This window comes from Toxorhynchites rutilus, chromosome 1 (assembly GCF_029784135.1).
Source record: "Toxorhynchites rutilus septentrionalis strain SRP chromosome 1, ASM2978413v1, whole genome shotgun sequence".
In the NCBI taxonomy this organism is placed as follows: Eukaryota; Metazoa; Arthropoda; class Insecta; order Diptera; family Culicidae; genus Toxorhynchites; species Toxorhynchites rutilus.
Genome location: NC_073744.1, coordinates 47460851 through 47483774, shown reverse-complemented (window position 1 = coordinate 47483774; position 22924 = coordinate 47460851). Strand labels below are relative to the sequence as shown.

The 22924-nt window shown below is 38.3% G+C and overlaps 2 protein-coding genes across 2 annotated transcripts in view; one reads left to right on the top strand and one right to left on the bottom strand.

Annotated features, from left to right (window-relative positions):
• LOC129762532 (neurotrimin) overlaps nucleotides 1–22643 on the bottom strand; it is a 946497-nt gene extending 923854 nt beyond the window's left edge. Inside the window, exon 1 of the mRNA XM_055760922.1 lies at nucleotides 20852–22643. The gene's annotated coding sequence lies outside the window, so the exon portion shown is untranslated. The remainder of the gene's footprint in view (nucleotides 1–20851) is intronic.
• LOC129780582 (uncharacterized) lies at nucleotides 15556–16803 on the top strand. The gene is made up of 3 exons (XM_055789004.1): nucleotides 15556–15831; nucleotides 15891–16106; nucleotides 16177–16803. Exons 1-3 carry the CDS (start codon nucleotides 15556–15558, stop codon nucleotides 16801–16803), a joined length of 1119 nt encoding a protein of 372 aa, XP_055644979.1.
• Nucleotides 22644–22924: the final 281 nt, after the last annotated feature.

The following is a 22924-nucleotide window of genomic DNA, read 5'->3' as shown; positions in this document are numbered from 1 at the left end:
GAAAGATTAAGATGATGTACGATACTGAGAATTACACTGTAAAATTGTGCGTTTTTTTTCATTTTATTTTGAAGAAAATTGTATGGGATTGATCCTGGCACGCGATCGCATTTCCGATGTAGGACTATTTTTTTATCCCATTTATTTATTTTAGGCTCATTAGTATTTTAGCTGTAACAGAGCCGAATTTTAATCGTGTTGTGACATGTACACGATTAAAATTCGGATATGTTACAGGTTATCATATATATAATTAAGGCACCTTACACAGTTGCCATTCGCCAGTATTCCTTCTATACCATTGCATATGGTACATTTACACAGTAGCCATTTAGGCGTAAGAGTATTCTTTCTGTTCTTCCATTATCCAGTTAGACCACCGGACAGCGGAGACAGTTGATATTGATCATTGTTGAGTTATTTATAGGACAGCAGCCCGATGTGTCTTGCAGAGCAGAGCAGTTGTATGGATGAATGGATCCTATTTCGACCGTGGATCGATCTCCATCGATGATGATTGTTGCGTGGACGTAGCTATTCTGTAACAACACAAAGATGGTCAATGAGGGTCCTGAGATTTGAACTCACGATCGATCGCATACTAAACGAACGCCCCCAATGTAGGACTATGAAATTATTCAATCCAATTCAATGTATCACTTCGGGTATTATTATAATGAATCGATATTCTCAAAATAACTCTTTAGTACGAAGTTTCAGTCGTGTAAAATGAGTAGCTTTGTAGAATGGTTTTGTCGAATTAACTGAAGATGTTCGAGTCATGATTCATCCTTTCTCCAACGAGAATGATAGGACGAGAATATTGAGCAGGCATCGTCAGTGTCATTTCTCTCCTTAGTGTTGCAGCTATAACGGCAATGCTTCCAGTTGTCATACACATGTCAGCGGGAGATCAAATGTTTGTGCTTTTGCCACCATTCTTATCAAAAAAACATTAATCATTTCAATCTACATTTGGCAACGCAGAAAATCTAATATTGTGTGCGTGTGCAAGAACGCTCAAGCGCTCTACACCAGCATGGGACGGCATGAAAAACTACACTGTATCATTTCATCGAGCAAGTTCATCCACCTTGTCTTGCAAACCAAATATCGCCAGGTTTTTATCCTGCAACATGACACACTATCGAACCTCCAAAGAGATGTTAATCGCTCGCTGGCAGGAGCAAGACTGGTGAACAGTAATTGAAAATTAGGGGTTTACGCTCAAACCAGTGAACAAGTTGTCATCGGGCGGAGCTTAAATTGCTATATTTCTTCTATCCGTATCTGTCCGTAGATCAATACATTTGAATTCCGAGTGTGCGATCAAGATGCGCTTGATTCGCAGTGGTATATTTATATTGTGTGAATATTGTATGGCGTGGTACACAAGTAATTAAACGCTAAAAAGCAGATTTTGGTTATAGCTCTAGGTCCTTTCTGTTGAGTTTTCTTTTAGCCAAGTGAGATCCGTAGTAGAAGTTGGCAAAACGGTTAATTTCAGTGAGCGGATCAGAGCCGCTCGCTCATTTGAGCGGTGCTTCTTTGAACCGCGGCTTTTTTTAAGTCAAGACTATTTTGAACCGTGGCTCTTTTTTTAGACGAGATTCTTTCGAAAAGCAGCTCTTTTTTGAGGCGAGACTCTTTTCAAACCCGGCTCTTTTCTGAACCGTGGTTCATTTGTAAAGAACCGTGCATCGTACGCTCGTCACGACCGGCTCAAAACGATCGGATATGGTTTGCTGAGCTACTCCAAGTGTATCTGCAAGTTCTTGTTGTGTTTGTGATGGATCTTGATCGAATAAAGTCTCCAATTCTTCATCTTCAAACTTTTTTGGCGGTCCAGAACGGTCTTCGTCTTCCGAGTTAAAATTACCACTTTTAAACCGTGCAAATCACGTCTGACGCGTTCGCTCAGTTGGAGCATGGTCACCATAAACTTCCACCAAAATGCGATGACTTTCCGCAGCTTTTTTCTTCATATTGAAGTAATGAAGTAACTCCCCGCAAAAACACTCTCGTTGGTATGATATTCGATATATTCTATATATTCGAAGTGGCAAAACTTATGTTGTTTAAGCTTCAACTTTTTGACATATACTGAAAAAGACGCGCAATGACAGTAGCTTTCCAACAATGTCTGGAAATTTGATTCACTGGAATAGTAATAAAGTTACGCCATCTATTGTGAAACCTACCGGTACACCTAATGTATTTTATAATTCCTAGGGAATTTCCGATTCGACTGGTATGCAAATCGATGCAGAAATACTTATTAACGTTAACGTTAACGTATTTTAGAAAAAACGTGACATGTTTTCTGATTTGACACCCTTACTGAAAGACTCACGCACTACGGCAAAAGTACATCTGAATAACACGGAAAAGTCGCTCCGTGTACGATTTGCCCGTTCGAGTAAAAGAACTTGTAACCAAACAATGGGCTACGATTCCAAATTTGGTGGGAAGGCCAAGCGTCGGTTTGGCTACTTCACTAGTTTAAATAAGTTTTGGAAAATACACGTTTGTGATAGCTTTTCATCAACACGAATGCATAGTCAGAGGTGCAATGAAGTACTTCAGAATTATTTACTTCTGGTTTTCCATCAAAAACACCGTATTAATTGGTTATTTGGTATCAATTCATAAAATCTGGAGGGTCATGGCATGGTTTAATGAATGTTTGCTTACTAAATCAAAACGCTGCCCGGAACTTATGAGGAGTTATCGGAGTGATCTTGTTTTCCACCCTCGATGAAAAGTGAATATGTAATCGTGCTTTTCCACTATTTTGTTCAACATGGTTTGGTGTTCCGCGAGCGCGAATGATTGTTTGAAGTTCTCCCCCAGAGATTCTTCATCCCCCACCAGCTAAAACAGAGAAAAACTATCAAACTCAAATCATCCAGAACGAGGTATACGCTGCGAATAAGCAAAGGATTAGAATCAACTAAGTATGATATATGAACAAAGTTCTTTGAAAACATTCAAATATTTCAAGTTCCGGAGAATGACCATTACCCTAATGATAGATATTATGAAAAAAGCTGGAATTTGTTATTTTTCAAACATTCGAGAAAAAAGTATTGTAAATTCAGCTGTTCGACAGAATCATTCACGAGGTATAGATAAAGAAGGATATCCCGAATGGAAGGAGAAAAATGGCTCGATTGAAACAATTTTTGATCAAATGAGATTTGTTTTATAGAATGCCAGTGTGCCACTTGAACCATTTTTTTTATCACATCTGTTTATTTTTTTTTTTTTATTAGGCTCATCTAGCAATTCAGCTGTAACAGAGCCGAATTTATTCATGTATATTTTTTATCTTTAGATAACTTTTGTTTTACACAGTAGCCGTTTAGACGTAAGAGTATTCCTTTTCTATCGATACACAACACATGTCACATTTTTCGGAATAAGAATATTCCTATTCAGTGTTGAAAAAAATCATCTTCGCTAAGCTCAAATTCATATATTTTCGAGCTAGGTTGCATGGAAAACCTATATATTCCAAACGAATATCAAAATGACAGATCCAGACAACCAGTGAATATGAGCAAATGAACTTTTGCTTTCCAATATGTTTTGAAGTTTATTTTTCCACCCAGTGTCATCTTCCTAGATGAAGAATCGAAGGTGGGAAGATTCACGGCTTTTGGTTGTGTTAAACTTTGATTGTATTAGTAGCCAGAAAGATAGGAAGTTCGCATTCCAGGCATACCACTCAGTTACCCAAATGGTACAGCATTGAATGTGTCTACGAATAACTGTGAAAAAGGATATACAGAACCTAATTACATATTTCCAAAAAATATTTTTCGCATTATAAAAAAAACAGAACAAGTCATGTTTTAGTTCATGACTTGTTCTGTTTTTTTTTTGTTTAATTTTTTTCTTTGACTTCTTCTTTTAACAGAAATACTATTCTAATGTCTACTATGTTTGGATTTTAGAGCGACCTAATCTTATTTTATGTCTTGTCAGCAATTGTAATTACTTTAACGGGTGTTAAATAAAAAATGAAATTTTTTTCAATACCTTTCAGTAACTCAAATAAAGAGCGTAAAATTTTCTTTCTCCAAGAAAATTGCTCTTTGGGCTCCCTAGAAACAGTAGGCGTGTTTGGTTTTGCTAGTTTGAATTTAGTCAAAGCAAAGATGGCGTCGAAACAGCACGTGCTCCGCGAACGCATTGTACGGTTCTACGAAACGCATTTCCAGCAAGGAAAAAAGTTCACGGTGGCACATTTTAAGGAAGAAAATGTACCTGTCAGTACGGTATATCGTATCCTGGGTTCCCTGAACGTAGAGCGGAAGGTCGGAAGTGGTCGTCCGGTGACGAAAATGACGAAGCAGAGGAAGACGTCGTTAAAGAAGCTGTTTGGCAACAAGGACGCAACCAGCCTGCGTGACGCCGGTCGGAAATATGGCTGCTCCCACGTATTGATCCATCGGAGCCTCAAGATGGAAAGAATCGTCTGCAGGAAGAAGACGAGGTCGCCGGAGTACACGGATGAGCAGATTGAGACGGTTAAATCACAGTGTCGGTGGATGACCAAAAAATACCGCGGGACGTCTTTCGTTCTGGATGACGAAAGCTATTTTCCACTGTCCAAAACGCATATTCCAGGAAATGATAATTACTACTCCAGCGACAAGTCATCCACACCGCATCCAAAAAAAGGTTATGTTGTACATCGCCATTTCCGACCGAGGCATTTCAAAGCCTTGGCTTAAGCCGAGCGGTCTGGCAATCAACCATCAAATCTATCGAGAAGAGTGCCTCGATAAAATCCTGCTGCCGTTCCTGAACGAGCATCACGCGGATGAGAAGTACGTCTTCTGGCCGGACAAGGCGTCTTTCCATTACGCCGTTCGTGCCGAAAGATCCAAGATTCATTTACGTTTTTGGTCGACGAACGAGAAGAAAAAATTGAAATTAATTTTAAAACACCTCAATAATACTGTAATTTAAGTTTCTGCCAAAATATCAGTTGGGCTCTTATGATTTTAAAAGCTAGCATTGTTTTAAGAAAAAAAACTAGTTCATTTCATTTCATTCTTTTTATCTGCTTATTTTTACTTTAAATAACAACACTTTTCCTATGTAGTGGACTATTATAAGAAAAGTAACATACACAAACAAAATCTGTGACGTCACAGATTTGAAAATCTTCCCATCTTTCATTTTCCATCTTGGTCATCTTCGTCTTGATTATTGAAAACGTCAGAGTTGAATTTCATTTTAGCCTAATGAATATCAGCTGTTGTTTACTTCCAACCTGAGGCTGCTGTGTGCGGTTGGTTTTTATTGAATTCGGACTTTTACTGTTCTGTTGCTTAAGTCCTTCTCAATCTACACAGGCAAAGGAAGATTATGATATGTTATCCATTTGCCATCAAGTGTAGAAGCAATTGTTTATCAATTGCAAATCTCTTGCCGATAGCTACCATTACTCGTTGTATCCGTTCTGCATATGCCGTTGTTACCGTCTCGCCAAATAAAATCTTGCGCGATTTCTTGCAAAGTTTGTTTCATCGATCTCTGGCGTTTTTGTTCTCTAAATGGTCCAGCCTGACAATTAACTAAACAAAATTTTTATTTTTAAGTTTTGACTCAATTTTACTACCAGAACGAATATCGTTTCGGATGTGATGAATATCAATTCGTTGCTTTTGATATTCTGAGTATAAATAACAGCGAAGTTATGAACCCCACTCATTGCCGCATTCATTCATTATAGCAAATTTGTTCATGCAACAGCGATATGAACAGAATGAACTCGTTTGTTATTGTCATCAAAATAATGAGGGCAGTGTGTTTCAAGCTGAAAGAAAATTTGTTGATATTATACAAAATTTGTTGATATTCTAAGACACTGTTCCTATTGTTCGAATGTTCACAGTTGGACTGTTCACAGCGGGACTACTGATATGAGGCTTCCATTGATGTGTTATTAATAGTGCCAATTACCGATGTAGCAGACCTCAAATGTGAGCGGTAAGGGACTAGGATTACCGTCACATGATGATTGTTGCGTGGGCATAGTAGCTAGAATAGCACACAAAGATGGTCAGTTGAGGGGCCCTGAGTTATGAGCTCATGATTGTTCGCTTAGTAGCGGACACGCAACCAATTAGGGTACGAAGACTCCCTATGAACGAAGACCCATTGTCCATGATATCTTATTTCATATCTTATTATCTCCAGGATCGGGTCAAATTTCAAATAATGTTACTAAGTTTGCACGGAGAATAATGATCTAGTTTACGATTTTCGTGATCGGACATCTCCAAGGCTTCAGCCACGAGCTAGACAACGGACCCGAGATGTACGAACAAGAATGACATTGAAAACATGCCTTCTACCAATCATCATGGTACTCAAAGGGATCTAAGAAAGTATAAATCAAGGTATCTCAATAAAATTATATCAAATCAGATTCTATTTATTTACAACGCAATATTTCTTTTCATCTGCTAAACCTTTACTATATGCTCACTTGCATAGGTGTTCAGTTGTAGCTAATACTGTTACTGGACTGGACTCATAGTAACGTTGCGAACAATTTCGTTTTCGCCACACCATATTCAAAACGAATCCCCAGAAACTCTAGTTTGAAATTGTTAACATCTTTTATCTCCCCTCTCTTCATCATATTGAATGCATAAGGGCAGACACGTGTCAAGTTCGTTGAGAATTGAAACAGCGCCCGTAAATTGTGTTGATCGTTCCTACTACCTTCTGTACGTTGGGGAGAATAAAATAATTTCATCTCGAATAACTCACCGAAAGTTTTCCAGGTTTTTTCCCCTCTCCAGGGAGTGAGAGGAAGCGCGAGGTTCAAAGCAAAACGATGGAATGAATTCAACTTCAGTCAGCATCGCTCTTTTTTTTTCGTCCGTGGGAAACATTAAAAGCATCTTTGCGCGGAAAAGGAGCGAGAAAAGGATTTTACGCCTTTCCAGTTACAGCATGGTGAAAAAGTAAAACCTTTTCTGGAATTATTCCACTCTCTCGCCCTTCGCTGGCCTTACACCTTTTCCCCGGAACTGGCGAAACTAAACGATCGCTTCGTGGGAAATCTTAAGCCGGGTTACGCAAGGAATTAGGAACAATAGCGTCGAATTTCGACGAGGGCAAATTCAATTTTGTTTTTATCGGGTCTCTCCGGTGGAGTTTTCTCCAAGCCGGAGTTACCCCCGACGATTGTATCTCGTTAAGTGGGATTGGCGACGATGCGGAGGATGTCAATCGAACGGCCTATCATTTTAATTTCCCTTTTCTGTGCTCCGATCCCTGCTGTCGCATCCCTTATCAGCCGGTATCAATGACTTTATCTGAGAGTAGGTCAGTTAAAGCGGTTAGGGAAGTTCAAAAGAAAGCCGAAAACTCGTTTGTAGTGTTTTCTCTGCATTCCCAGGGCAACCATTTTTTGCACTTGATTAGCTTTTGCCTTTTCGACTTTGGTTTTGTGGTGGAATTGAATGAAGATTTTTCCTGAATAGAATTTACCTGGCAGATTAGACTGATAGTAGCTCAAGCCATCGTAAATTATTGCTAGGGGTTATTCAACAAACGGACTGCTCATCAGAGCATAAACCAACAGATAACAATTCCAGTCGCTCATCTATCTGAGCAGTTCTTCAGAATTTGGTATATCAGAAAAAGTGTCACAGAAATGACTATCAACCAAATAACCTTCGGATAATTTTGAAGTCTTTTTCATTCCTCAAAAAAGGCAACTACGCTGAAATCAGGTCTCACCCGCATCAATCCTTTCCCTTTTTTTGCTATCCCATCTGTCCATCAAAGCTGACGGGAGAGTAATCACACTTCCAAAATCATAAAGCACCGACAAAAAGTGTTTCGAGAAAAAATACCATAAACAGCTCACAGTACAGTAGAAGACAGAGGGGAAAAAACTATCAACCAATAGGAAAAAAGAGGGGGAGAAACAAAAAATGACGATTATTTCATCCTTCGCCAATTGCTGCTGCCTTTTTCAATTCTTCAACCGATGTCTTAATTTATAACCCCTCCCCCGGAGCCGGGACCGACCGGTGTCCGCTTATTTGATTATCATTTAATTTCGAGTACAAGAAAAACACTTCCGAGTTTCCCCCCATTTGTGTCATTTTTTTTCTTTTTTTTTCTTGTCTTGTGATGCCCCAACTAACCAGACACGGGTGACAAAAAAAGTGTCCTTACTGTCATTCCCAGTCGGCGGCCGTCTGTGGGGTGGTTTGACAGAAAGTTTCAGGAGGGGTAGAAACGCGAAAGAAAAAGGTTTGAAACATTGGGGTTGAGTTGTTCAGTTTTACTGGAGATGGGGTGAAATACCGAACATAATATAGTCCGAAATCAATATAATCGAGTGCTTCTAGAATTATTTTGAAACTGACAATCGAATGTATCATAGAATTTTAAGGGAGAGATAGATATGGGTCGACTTTATGATTCACACTGAGGTATTGTGAGGAAAATCATTGAAGGAATGTACCTGAAATAAGGTTTGATATTTCTGAAATAGTACACCTTTTTCAAGTGACAGTGACAGTGTTGAGACAGTGTAGGATTTTAGAAATAATTCTCCTCATCCATTTTTCTCTCCAATAAGAGTAATTGATTGAGTCTAACAGAATTACCGTTGGGCGGAGATACGCCTTTAGAAATTTGTCTTTCTTCCTTTCTTTCTTTGTTTTTAAGAGGCCTTGTAACCTTTGCAGTTCATTCGCCTCTTTGTCTTTCTTGTTTTACAATATTTTAACTGACACGGAGTGGGTGGATTTTAAATACTTTTACATAAATTTACATGTGACATGCATGCGGAATACGATTGCATTTTCCCGTCCATCTGTCACGTAAGACGGAGATACAGGGTCTTTCAGATTAAACGCTCACGCAAAAAAAAATCGAATAGCTCCTAATAAAATTTTTTTTTTCGCTCCGTCGATGGTAACACTGCATTTCCCACTTCGGGACGATAATATTCGGCTACTCGTTCAGTCTGATCGGATGGTTTATAGTGTCAAGATTTACAATTATCTCGAGCAACCGAAGCCTTAATGAAACTTTGTCCTCTTATGGTAAAAATTTCAACATTCCTCGTCGTCGATTACTTCCTCTGAGAGAAAGACCGATGCTATGTTAATGGTGGATCACACCATTGAGGAAAAGGCGAGTTCCTTCGGCTGAAGGAGGCCTGGACGATAGCTCAGGATTATACACGAAAATACACGGTATATGGCACTTAAGGACGACCATTGGATGTGGCTTGCACTGGAGAGTTAAAACACATCGGAACAATTTCTAAAACAATTGATTTATTGTCGCGATCTTTCACATTTGAATGTTGGAATTGAAATGGAAGAAATGCATTGGTAGGGATCGATTCATATGCTGTTTGCTTGTATGCGTTCTACTTCTGTTCGGTATCGGGATATGCTTTTGTCGTAGTGTCATACACCACTCATTGCCTTTTGGATGGGAGGGAATGATTTGGATAGGAAAAAGCACTGTGGGGTGCGAACAGTTAATAAGCCACAAAATTTGGAGGAAGCTTTGATTTAAGAAGTACTTGGTTGCGGTCTCTATCTCGTCGCCCGAAAGACGCCACAAGAGTTTTGTCAGCGATTCGAACCTGCATGCGGTGGTTGAACAGCGTAAATAAATGGGTTCTATTTGAAAAACGATTGGAATTAGTTGGATATAGATAACAAATTATATACTAAAATCACGATTAAAAAGTTGGAAATGGTGGTAGGAGAGTGAAAATTTGAGGTTGTATGTATATTTGAAAAAAAAATGATTTTTTTCTGCGTAGGGCCACCCTAATTGGTATTAAGTATACAGCAATCGGTATTCTGGCGGTATGTCATATAGTTTCTATTCTCATGCCTACCGGATTTTTCATGTATAATTTCATTGGAGTCAGTCTTGCCGTTTCGGAGGAGTTCGACCACAAACACAGTTATTATATACAGGGTTTTCTAACTTTAAATTCCGAAAGTAAATTGAAATATAACACACTTAGAATTCGAATTTCGATGAAACTTTTATTTCAAATTAAAGTTTGGTTTATGCGATTATGTGTGAAATACAACATCATTCAAATGTCCACCTAGGGCTTCCTCGCACACCTTGATCCAGAACTGGTAATTTTCGATGACTTTTCGGCACATATGATGCGGTATCTCGGTCATAACTTCACGAATGTTGTCTTTCAAATGTTCAAGAGTTTGCGGAGAGTTGGCATAGACACGGTCTTTCGCATAACCCCACAAAAAAAAGTCTAGCGGGTTAGAATCGCATGATCTGGACGGCCAATTGGCATCACCAAAACGCGAAATTATGCGTCTCTCAAATTTCGTTCGCAATATGGCCATGTTCGGTCGTGTTGTGTGGCACGTGGCGCCGTCCTGCTGAAACCACATGTCATCCGTATCCATATCTTCAATTTGTGGCAAAAAAAATCGGTTAACATACGGCCATAGCGCTCACCATTCACAGTTACCGTCTCGCCGTCCTCATTTTCAAAGAAATACGGCCCGATGACTCCTCCAGACCATAATGCGCATCAAACAGTGACTTTTGGCGGATGCAATGGCCTCTCAACAATCACGTGTGAATTTTCTGAGCCCCATATTCGGAAATTTTGGGTGTTCACATAGCCACCGAGCTCGAAATGTGCCTCATCGCTGAAGAAAATTTGATGCGAAAATACAGCATTTTGCTGCTGTTGTTTGTTCACCCAATCGACGTATGCCCGACGCATTCCATGGTCACCACGCTCTAATTTTTGTACCAGTTGGACTTTATATGGATGTAGGTGCAAGTCCAAATGCAAAATTCGCCACAATGATGTGTTTGACAAGCCCAATTGCTGAGCACGCCGTGGAATCGAAAAGTTCGGGTCATCCTCCACACTGGCAGCAACAGCAGCAATATTTTCGGCCGAACGCACATTACGATGATGCACAGGTTTCACAATATCCGCTACGGATCCAGTTTGTTCGAATTTACGCACTACATTAGCGATTGTGTGCTCTGTAGGCCGTCCATGACGACCAAAATCCGTCCGTAATGCTGGAAAAAAAATCATCATTTTTATCGTATAATTTAACAAAATTAACACGTTGTGCGATGCTAAAACGATCCATATTACAATGCCAGACATTCAACTAACGATATGACGCTTTGGTTGACAGCTATGTCAAACGGTTGTCAGCGCAGGGCTGTATACTTTCGGAAGCCCGAAATGGAAAACCCTGTATATTGTGTATAAGTGCATATTAATTGTATTCCCTATGAGAGCTAAAGCAAAGACGTCTTGACTGTTCGAGAGCTCAACTGAAAAATCTTCTCTTATATATATATATATATATATATATATATATATATATATATATATATATATATATATATATATATATATATATATATATATATATATATATATATATATATATATATATATATATATATATATATATATATATATATATATATATATATATATATATAAGAGAAGATTTTTCAGTTGAGCTCTCATAGGGAATACAATTCTTTACCTATTGTTAATATGCACAATATTACTGAAGTGTTCTATGTCGAGTTCTACTAGAAATCAGTTCAAAAAAAAATTGGAAATTAGCCCTACGGAGGGTGTCAATAGGAACAACCAGGCCGCATCAGAAAATCCAGCGAAACGAGCGTTACAAGCAAGTATAATTAATGTGAGTACCGATATGACGCTAGCAGAATTACACAAACTGTTAAAACGTGAAATCCAGTCTTCCAAAGATGAGATCCAGGGAAGTATCATTGGTATGAAAGACGAGCAGAAAAAACTTGGTAGTGATGTGGAGGAAGTTAAACGGTCTCATAGTTTCATAAATTCTGAGTTCGAGAGTTTTAAAGAAAGTCTTTCCGCAACGACGGAAGGATTAAAACTGTTGGATATCGAAATGACACCTCTAAAGGCAAATCACGCACAGATCGCATCGCAGTTATTTTCCATGGACCGGGACTTGAATCATATCCAGCAAGAACAACTCTCGAACAACATGCTTATATCGAACGTTATAAAAACTATTGATGAAGATCTTTGTGCAATTGTGTGTAAAATTAGCGAGATTCTTGAGGTAGAGCTGTTCTCTCGTGATATTCTTGCCATCTCCCGTTTAACAACACGAAATTTTAAACAAATTGAATCGATCTTGGTTCAGCTCTCCAATCGGGTAGTGTAAGCTGTATGATCTAGTCCAGATGATCGATAACTTGAAGTACATCCATGTAGTAGTGTTGAGTGAAACGTGGCTTTATCTCAATGAAATTTACAATATAATAAACTACGATGTATACCATTCGTGTAGATCCGACCGAGGCGGTGGAGTTTCTATTTTTGTGCTATCTACGTTAAAACATAGGAAGATATTCGAAATGGTACATGATGTCAATAACTTTCTAATAGTTGAACTACTGGAACAAAACATTAAAATTTTTGGTGTTTATAACCCTGGAAGTAATGTGAATGGTTTCGTGCAAAAGTTCGAAGATACATTAAGTAAATACTGTAGAATGGTTGTGTTAGGAGATTTGAACACTAATTTATTGGATCATAAAAATACTGTTGTTATGGATTATAAATGTCACATAAGTGCTCAAGGATATGAAATATTGAACAAGCTGACCTGTAGTTGTGCTACTAGAATATTAAATACAGTCTGAACAATCATAGACCATATTATTACGAATCTTTCTAATTTTAAAATATCAATAATTATCAATGAAACAGAAAATCACATATCTGATCATAACACAATTATCTGTTCTATTGAAAGCAAAATTACAAATCAAAGAAAGTCAGTGAATAAACGAATCGTAAAATATAAAAATTTCATGAGTTTAAAAGGCAATTAGAACTTGTGAATTCCTGTGAAGATTTTGAGAACCTTTGTAGCAATAAAATAAATAGTAACAAGCATACTTATCAATTATCAGAAGCTAAGACACATTTGCAACCTACCATAAGTAGGGAGCTCTTTGAAAGTATAAAGAAGAAGAATAAGTTATTAAAATAGCTCAAAATCGATCTCACTAATGCTCCATTGAAGAGTCAACATATAAGGCTTAGAAACAATATAAGAAACAAAACGAAAAATGCTAAAATTAGATATTATGATTCTAAGTTTGATCGTTGTAAAGGAGATCCCAAAAAGTTATGGTCTGTTATAAATGAAGTCGTATTCAACAAAACAAGTAAAATTCAAAATAAGGAAATAACATTAATTGAAAATGGTATTAAAATTGACTCGGCATACCGTATAGCTGAAAATTTTAATGAATATTTCATAATGACAACAATAATCGATAATCAGACGTTGCACAAACCATCATAAACCTCAACCGTACTGCAGCAGTTGGAAAAGATGGTTTATCAGTGAAATTTCTCCACCGCACGAGAGATTTTGTGACAACAGCATTGACAAACTTAGTAAACCAAATGCTTGGAAGTAGTATTTATCCTAATTCGTTAAAAGTTGCTAAAATCATTCCTCTATTTAAATCAGGCGATTGTACTCCGTAAACATGTTTTACACCAATATCTATCCTACCCGCGACATCAAAAGTTTTTGAGAGTATTATAGAAAGACAAATGAAAATATTTCTACTCGAGAATAACATTATAAATGCAAACCAAAATGGATTTTGTATATATATATATATATATATATATATATATATATATATATATATATATATATATATATATATATATATATATATATATATATATATATATATATATATATATATATATATATATATATATATATATATATATATATATGTTTATAGCGCAAGAGATAAAGGTTCAAAAGTCACATGTCTATTTCTGGACCTGAGTAAAGCATTTGATTGTATATCCCATTCAATACTACTGCAAAAACTTCGAATGATTGGATTTACAGGATCCGCATTAAATTTGACAAAGAATTATCTAGACCAGAGGCCACAGTACTTTTTCACTAATAATTGTTATAGTTCATCCAGATTAATCAAATCAGGCGTCCCGCAAGGTTCAATTTTGGACCCATTACTTTTTCTAATTTTTGTTAACGACATCATAATCTGCCTCTAAAAGGTCGCTTACAGTTGTATGCAGACGACTCATGTCTTGTTTATGAGGCCAATACAATTGAAGAATTGGAAGGAATTATGCAATTTGATATGAACCTACTGTTACAATGGTTAACTACAAACAGGTTAAAGCTGAATATTTAAAAAAAATCTTGCTATATGCTTATAAATAGTACCGCTTCAATAGATTTGAGTATTAGTTCGATACCCTTGAAAAAAGTAGATTCTGTTAACAGTGTCTTAGAATATCAACAAATATTCACGAGTAACGAACATGATTTTATTTCAGTGTAAATGACTTTTTTTTAGCTTGAAACACACTTCCCTCATTATATTGATGACAAAACAAACGAGTTCATTTGGTTAATATCGCTGATGCAAGAACAAATTTGCTATAATGAATGAATGCGGCATTGAGTGGGGTTCATAACTTTGCTGTTATTTATACTTCAAATATCAAAAGCAACAAATGGATATTCTTCACATTCGAAATGATATTCGTTCTGGCAGTGAATTTTCCAAACACGGCATCCGGCAGCTGCAAAGCAGCACGGGCTCATAAAACATTTGGATAGAGACAAGCAAAAAACCGCGAACCATCCCTAAACGCTGTATTTATTGTATTGCAAGCAGCAATACAATAAAAGTTTGAACTAAATAAAAACCATCCGCACGCAGCAGCCTCAGATTAAAAGTAAACAACAGCTGATATTTATTTAGCTAAAATGAGATTCAATTCTGACGTCTCGAATTATCAATATTAAAATGACACTGGGTGAAAAAACTATCTTCAAAACATATTGAAGAACAAAAGTTCATTTGCTCATATTCACTGGTTGTCTGGATCTGTCATTTTGATTTTCGTTTGGAGTATATAGGTTTTCGATGCAACCTAGCCCGAAAATCTATGCATTCGAGCTTAGCGAAGACGATTTTTCTCAACACTGTCTGTTAACATTCGCATAGGGGAAAGTAGGTAAAGAAGGACACTGCGGGTAAGATGAACACTTTTAATATTTCATTAACTAAAATTTTTTGAAATATTTTAGTTATGCAAATACTTTCAATAAAGTGTATCAATACTTTCGATACACACTGTTGATTTCCAGCGAGCGAACTGTCAAGCTTGTAAACAAAACAAAAAGTATCTTCGCGGGTGCACCATTCGATGTAATTTTTACTCCGTAGAAAATAGCGAAAAGTTCGTGATTTTTTGTTTTTAACGTGTTCCTCCAACGGGTAAGTGTTTATTTAGTCCATCATTAACTATCCTGTGATAAATCAGAGGTTTTTCAACGCTTCAAAGCTGCCAGTTCGGGCAAGACGGACACATTAAGGTAAGGAAAGTTGGACACTAGTATTTTCCTAGGGTATTTAACAAAATTTTTTGGTTTTACTATAAAGATGCCTACAAGTTACAAGCGCAAGAGTAACCGGCAGTCATGGACCGCTCAGCAGTTGGAACAAGCCATTAAGGCTGTAAAAAGTGGATCACCGGTGAAGACAGCAGCAAGAAGTTACGCAATCCCAAGATCCACACTGATTCGCCACCTCACAAGTCCAACTGTATCAACTCGGCTAGGACCTCTTGATTCCGTATTCAATTCTCAACAAGAAGAGGAGCTGGTACAACATCTGTTGGATTTGGAAAAGAGGTTCTATGGAATAACGATGACTAATGTTCGAAAGCTTGCTTTTGATCTGGCCGAAAAAATGGATTGCCACACCCGTTCAACAAGTCTACCAAGATGGCTGGAAAGGCTTGGCTAAGCAATTTTCTGAAACGAAATCCCAAATTGTCGTTCCATAAACCTGAAGCTACCTCTGCCGCCCGAGCCAAAGGCTTCAATAAGCCAGCAGTATCTGCGTTTTACGATTTGCTGGAAGAAGCGCTGAAAAATCCCAAATTGACGCCAGATCGTGTTTTGAACGCCGATGAGACTAGTGTTTGTACCGTTAGTATTTGTTTTGGCATTGTAGTTAGTTTAAAAATCAGTTTAATTTTTTATTCATACTTTCTTACAGGTTCCTCCGAAGAAGTCTAAGGTAGCGGCATTGAAAGGACAAAAAATCAGGTTGGTGGTATTACATCTGCGGAACGCGGAGAAACAGCTACGGCAGTCCGCAACCGGACAGCACCTTCCGTCGTTCTTCATTTTTCTTCGCATGCGGATGCACGAAGCTTTGAAGAAAGGGGCATCACGTGGAAGCAAATTTGCCTGTAATGCATCGGGTTACATGACGGTCGAAATATTCAATGAGTGGTTCGATCACTTTTTGGAGCATGTAAAACCTTCTGAAGACAGTCCTGCTTTGCTCATAATTGATGGCCACTCGTCGCACACGAAGAATCTAGCTTTTACCGAGAAAGCTAGAGCTAACTTTGTTAAGGTTCTAGTTTTACCATCTCACACTAGCAACAAACTTCAACCGCTTGATGTATCCTTTATGGCACCTTTCAAGACGTACTACGCACAGGAAGTAGAGCGTTTCCTACAACAGAATCCAGGTAAAGTCGTCAGCCAATATGACGTTGCCGAGCTCATGAAACCTGCATTCATCAAGGCGGCTTCGAAAAAACAGGAATTTGACCATTTGATCGCAATATTTTTTCCGATGATGACTTTGCCCCGGCCATGGCTGATTTCGTAGAACCGGACAGCATCTCAACGGTCAATAACCCGGTGTTTGAAATATCTCCATCGATCTTACTTCCGTTACCGAAAATGGTCACCCCGAGAGTCAAGAAGAGAAAACGCCAAGCAGAAAAGGCAGCTGACATAACGTCTGCTCAACACGATGACACTTTGAAGAAAAGTAAAATAAGGGCAAAGGGGACACCTCATCTGATAATCTATGCGAGAAATGCGGAAGCCAGTTTTCTGATTCAGATTTCGGGACAGGTTGGACAATATGCTTACAATGCCTTTCATGGTTCCACGCTGAATTCTTTACTTCTACTGCAACTATTTGTCAGAACTGCTCTTGATTCTTCTTTTTTTCTTGTTTTTTTATTCCCATTGAAAATTGAATTGATTTAAATACTCAAATGAACTTAAACCATCGATGAATTGTTTTTAATGCTTTATAAATAAACTTTCGTTTTGAAATATTTTTAAGTGTATCATTAAACTTTACAAATGAATTATCGTCTTCCTAGGAGGTCATTTAAAATATGCGTGGACAGGTTGCTGGCTATTTCAGATCCTTTTCCTTCCTTTGCGAGGACAATGGCCCGCAAAAATCCAGAAATTTTTGCATGGAGTGTATGTATTTAACCTCTTCTGTCGTTCCTTCCAAGGATGAAACTGTCCACGAACAACATGAGTAGCCTTTCGAATCGTAGCGTAATTCAAGAACACTCCCCAATGCTGAAAACACTAAAATACGTACAAAAACTACAACTTTTCCGTAAGTGTCCATCTTTCCCACCTTAGTGTCCGTCTTACCCATTCCAGATGTCCGTCTTTCCTGACCATGTGAAGAAATAGTATTTCGATGCATTGCATGACCCAGAATACATCAATGTTGGAATAAATTTACTAGAATCAACGGTAATTATGATAGAAAAGGACCTGAAGTTTCAATTTGTACAACAACTGCGATATATGTCTAAAAATTGAGATAACACCTTAGGGTGTCCGTCTTTACCTACTTTCCCCTAATACTAGACAACAAGATCTTATGTACATTCCTGGTCCGAGAACAACTTTTGCTTCTAAAAATTTGTTCTATCAAGGTGTTATAATGTATAGTGCTTTACCATTAGAAATGAAAAATTTGAATATAAAATTATTCAAGAGAAGATTAAGGCATAATTTGTATAATTGAAATAAGAAGGCTGTGTTAGCCAACTGATAAAGCAAGATCGCTGCATAGGTAGCAAAAAACAGTTTTTTTTCTAAACTCTTAGCTATAAATATAATAAATAAAGAAAAAAAACGATAACGAAAAGTGAGTCTTCAATGTGAGACGGCCTTTTTTTTACTTTTAACTTTGCTGGGTGATCTTCAGTGACGAAAAAAAGTTCAATTTGGATGGTCCTGATGGTTCCAACGGATTCCTGGCGTGATTTACGGGTGGAAGAACAATATTTTTCAGCCAGGAACTTTGGTAGAGGCTTGGGATAGGCGGGATTCGATGCAGTCGAAAAACTAGAGATAGCTTTCAAATCCTTCAAAACGAATTTCAAGGATTACATACATGTTCTGGAATCCTCTCTCGTACATTCCAGAAAGACAATGACGCTATTCATACCAGCAAGGAAACTAAACAATGGATTAAGGACCAAAAACATGACTTATCGGACTGGCCGGCTCGCCCTCCAGACTTGAATCCTGTTGAAAATTTTCGAAAGATCCTAGTATGCAGAATCTACGCTGAGAGAAAGCAGTACACCACAGTTGAGGAGCTTAAGCCCGCAATTCCGGAGACATGGGAAAATATCGAACAATCCGTTCTGCAGAATTTGGAAATAATATGCTAAAACGAATTTCCCAGGTGGAGCCGATCTGGCGTGGAGGTAACATCCATACTTCTCACGCTCAAGATCACGAGTTCAATTCTCACTCCCGACATTCTTCCAAAATGGAAGGTAAAAGTGACGAACCAGCCAGAAGCGTTGAAAGTCACTATAATACAGAAAAAAAAAAAAAAAATAGTGGGTTATATCTATGATATAACCGCAAGGTTCACGTGGAACTACCTTAGCTTAGCAATCATTCGTTTGTATTGATTAAATTCTTGATTGAATGAAACAGTTTCCAAATTCAATTGAGTTCAATATATTTGCTCTGTGAGTGAAAAAAATGAACAAATGCCGTGTAAAGTCAATTCGTTTATTGTGATTGATTGTTCTTCGTTACAAGTAAATTTAATGACGGACCTTTTACGTTTGGTATGATGACTAGAACAAAATATATGTACGGAAGAATTATCAAACGTTTGATGAACCAGCCTAAGGCTGAAAATCTTTCCAATAAAAACAAAAAAAAAATTATCAAACGATTATTTTATTTTACATTTCCCTCTGAAGTTTACATCCCAAAAGTGTACATACTTCTCGAATCTCGAATTTGCTTGAAACTGGGAAGTTCATTCGCTTCTAGTGTCTGCACGATTTTCCCAGGTTCCTAAGTTTAGAAGATCATGTTAGGACAGACATATTCCACTCTGCACAAAGGCAAGCGAGGACAAAAGTACTCGCAGTTTGCAAAGCCGATTTCCCCAGAAACCTCGGTTTTGAAGTCTGTGTTAGGGAAACACATTTCAATCGGAACAAAAATACCCCCGATTTGTATGAATTTGCAATGCCGATTTCCCCTAGGCTGCTTGGTTTTGATGGCTGTGTTAGGGAAACCGTAAATCGGGCCAATCAAAACGATGCAGTTAGGGCGTTTAGATAACGCCTAATATTTTACAGTTATTCAATTGTTTATCTAATGAAAAACAACATTTTGTTAGTTGCGATAGATGCGTAGAAATATTCCCTATCAAGTGATGCAAACATCTCTCCTATCCAGTACGAAGCATTCGAAATCTTTCATTTTTTCTTGCATGTTCTGTGTTTAGGTTTTCATTTTACCCTCCATATATTCCGGTTAGACGTAGTCCCACATCAAAAATTTCCCAGGTTTTTAACCGAAATGGCAAGGTTGCCAATTATTGACATGTAAATCTGCCGGTTGTTTTGAATATTGCATTGATAACACTTATTAATTTTGAAATGGTGTTATAAAAACTGGACAGTTGAAATTATCATATCCAATCCCGATAAATAAACAAACGACTCTTTTGAACGAAATTGACGTTAAATATACTTATTCCAAGCATTCAACAATGTGTGCAAAAATCTTGTTGAAAATCTAACTGTTTATGTTACAACGAAGTATATTACAAGTTGGACAGAGTGTAGATATCCTCAAGGACTCGAAAACTGCCAAAAAGTAAATTTTGATAAAAGTGGCGTTTATAGGGTCTCTCGAACAAACGATTCAATTCATAATCCGAGCCGGGACCAATTCAATCATGGACACAAATATCTCGATCTCATTATCTTATAAAATTATATTAACAAGTATGACTTATGAGTAACACAACCACATTTTGGAAAAGTCTCTCATTTCATCCACAATTCACACTAATCAAAGAAATTGTTTTGTTTTATTTTTTTTTTTGTTTTTTCACACATACTCACATTCAATTCGGGTTTTATTTGTTGGCCTAGCAAGACAATAAAAAGTTCTATAAACAACACAGAAGAGAATGATTTCGATTTGAGCCAACTGAGCACATAAAAAGTGCCTGACATGTTAAGATTCTGCCATATCCCCTTCTCGGATTGGAGTGGAGATCGTTTTCCAATAAATTTTCATTTCTACACTCCAATGAACACATTTCATAGCAAAATAGGAAAAAAAATAACATCATGTACCCAACATTCGCACATTCCGCCACTTGTGTGACTATGGTACATTTCTCCGGAAATAAAGAAAAAAGACCCGGCACCCAAAGTGCCGATTATTGGAAGCGAAACCGAAGCAGAATTTCGAACACCAGTCTGCCGACCTAGCCGACAACAGTCGGAGGAGAAAAAAAAACGGGATTCGTCCCGCATTGAAATGTCCAATTTCCACGACATTGTCCCAAGTCCGATTTTGAGATAAATAGAAAAAAAAATACAGCTTATTCTGATGCTTACTTCGGCGCCGTTCCTTGCTGCTCCTTGCGAATGAATCGTTGTGGGCGGTTGGGGAAAAACGTTTCAACAGCTTCGCCGGATCTTGGTCCTCAAATGGGATTCAGCAGAAAAGAGCTTTTGTTTCTATTCAATAAAATGTTAATCCTCTTTAAGCAATCCTTGCTCTACTCTGGCTAAGCGAGATCCCGAAAGCATATACCGCATCGCTCCTGTGAGTTATGCAGCACTGGTTGCAAGCGAGAAGCACACAAGCACACACAACCACACTCACGACGCTATATTTATATATGTATATTCACTGACTTCTTCCTTTGGCTCACTTCGGAGGATGGATCTTTTATTCAACGAATTCAATTCAAGTATCCTTTTCTTCTCAACGTATTTTTTATCTGCTTCGTTATTTCTTTATTTTTTGGCACACTTACTTCCACATATACATTCGTGCATACGAACGCACATTTAGCACGGCGAAACTAGTTGAAATCTGTGTCACTTTTTATGCGGAGAGGTTATATCTATTTTTTTTTGTATGTATTTCGCTGTTACACTGTCTGAACGAGCGCCTGAAAGAGCGACTACCCCAGGATTGGGTACACACGATGCAGCTTGTTTGGTTAGAATGCGCTGCCAACTATTTTGTGGGCTCAAACGAATAGGTCTAGTTATAAATATTTACCACTGAAATAGACATGCACACAGCTCTGCCCGACCTGGACCGGCATACAGATGCTACCTTCGAGCAGGGAATTCGGTTTGCGTTCCACGTTCACCACCACTCGACTCGTATAAGCACTAAAGCTCACAATTTGCTGTTTATTTTTTTTTGTTTAATTCTTTTTCGGTACACTTCGTGCAGCTCTTTTGTTGTATCCTTTCTCGTTCATGCTCGCATCTTTTTCACGAAAGGTTCAGATTTTCCACTCGTTTGGTATTGGGCGTCGGGGCGGTACACAAATCCCCAAAACATGGACACGTGCTGCACGGATAGAGTAGGTCCTCTCGCTTGCAAATTCGATTCCGGTGTATGAAAAAAGCATCGAAACTCAACACAACTAAGCGGAAGATTTGCACGGAACGCGACCTTATCACTCACCCCGGTTGGTTTTTTATACCGTATTCGAAAACCTTTATTTTGTGTTGTTAATCCCGCACTCCTACGTTCGACTGTTTCCGATTTTCCACAACCGTGTTCCTAAATTCCTAAAAAAACACACTCAAAAAGAGGCCAAACCACAGGGCATCTTTCATTGCCAAAATGACGAACCGGAATCCAGACAGCTGACTATGCCACCGTCGTAACTATTAATCATCTTCACAGGATTTTGGTAAATACACATGCTCTCTTCGATTTACCGAGCGTAGCCTTTTTTCCCCACAGTGTTCGTCCTTGTCTTACCGCCAATCCGACCCGAATCTGCCCGATCAGGCGTCTCCGGATTGCGAACAAAAACAAAAACACGGAAAATCTCGGCAATGACAATTTATCTCACTTGGGTCCCCACTACTTCGCCTTGTACACAGTGGGGCACAATTTATGGGAAAATCGATCCGAATCCTTCCCTTTGCGTCAGTTCTTTGTTTATGTTCAACACAATGGGTCAATTTTTGTCGAATAATGGGCTCCTTGGAAAATCAGCGATGCACAATCCCAAGTCCCACTTCCCGCAAATGAAAGTTCCTTCACACGTGAAAAAGAAGGCAGACTGCTGAAAATCCTACGAAAAATAGACGACGGCAGCGACGAGATGCTTACGTATCGCTCGCACGGAAAATACTGAATTTTCCTTTCGCCTCTGCAGCGACGGGATGTGCCACGATCCGATCGGTGGACCAGTTTTTCAATAACAAAAGGATCGCAGTGCACACACGCGAAGGCTCGCACCGTTCGGATTGGATCGGCTTTTCCCGCGAGAATGTCGAGTCGCCGATTTCGCTCTCTGTTTTCCTCGCTCTCCTCTGCTTCGGCTGTGGTCTCTGAGAGGAGCAGGATATTCCCTCACGATAAGGCTCCCGAAGTGCATGTGTCCTGGATCCGAAGGGCGATATGCGAAGAGGATGCATTGCATATTTGAC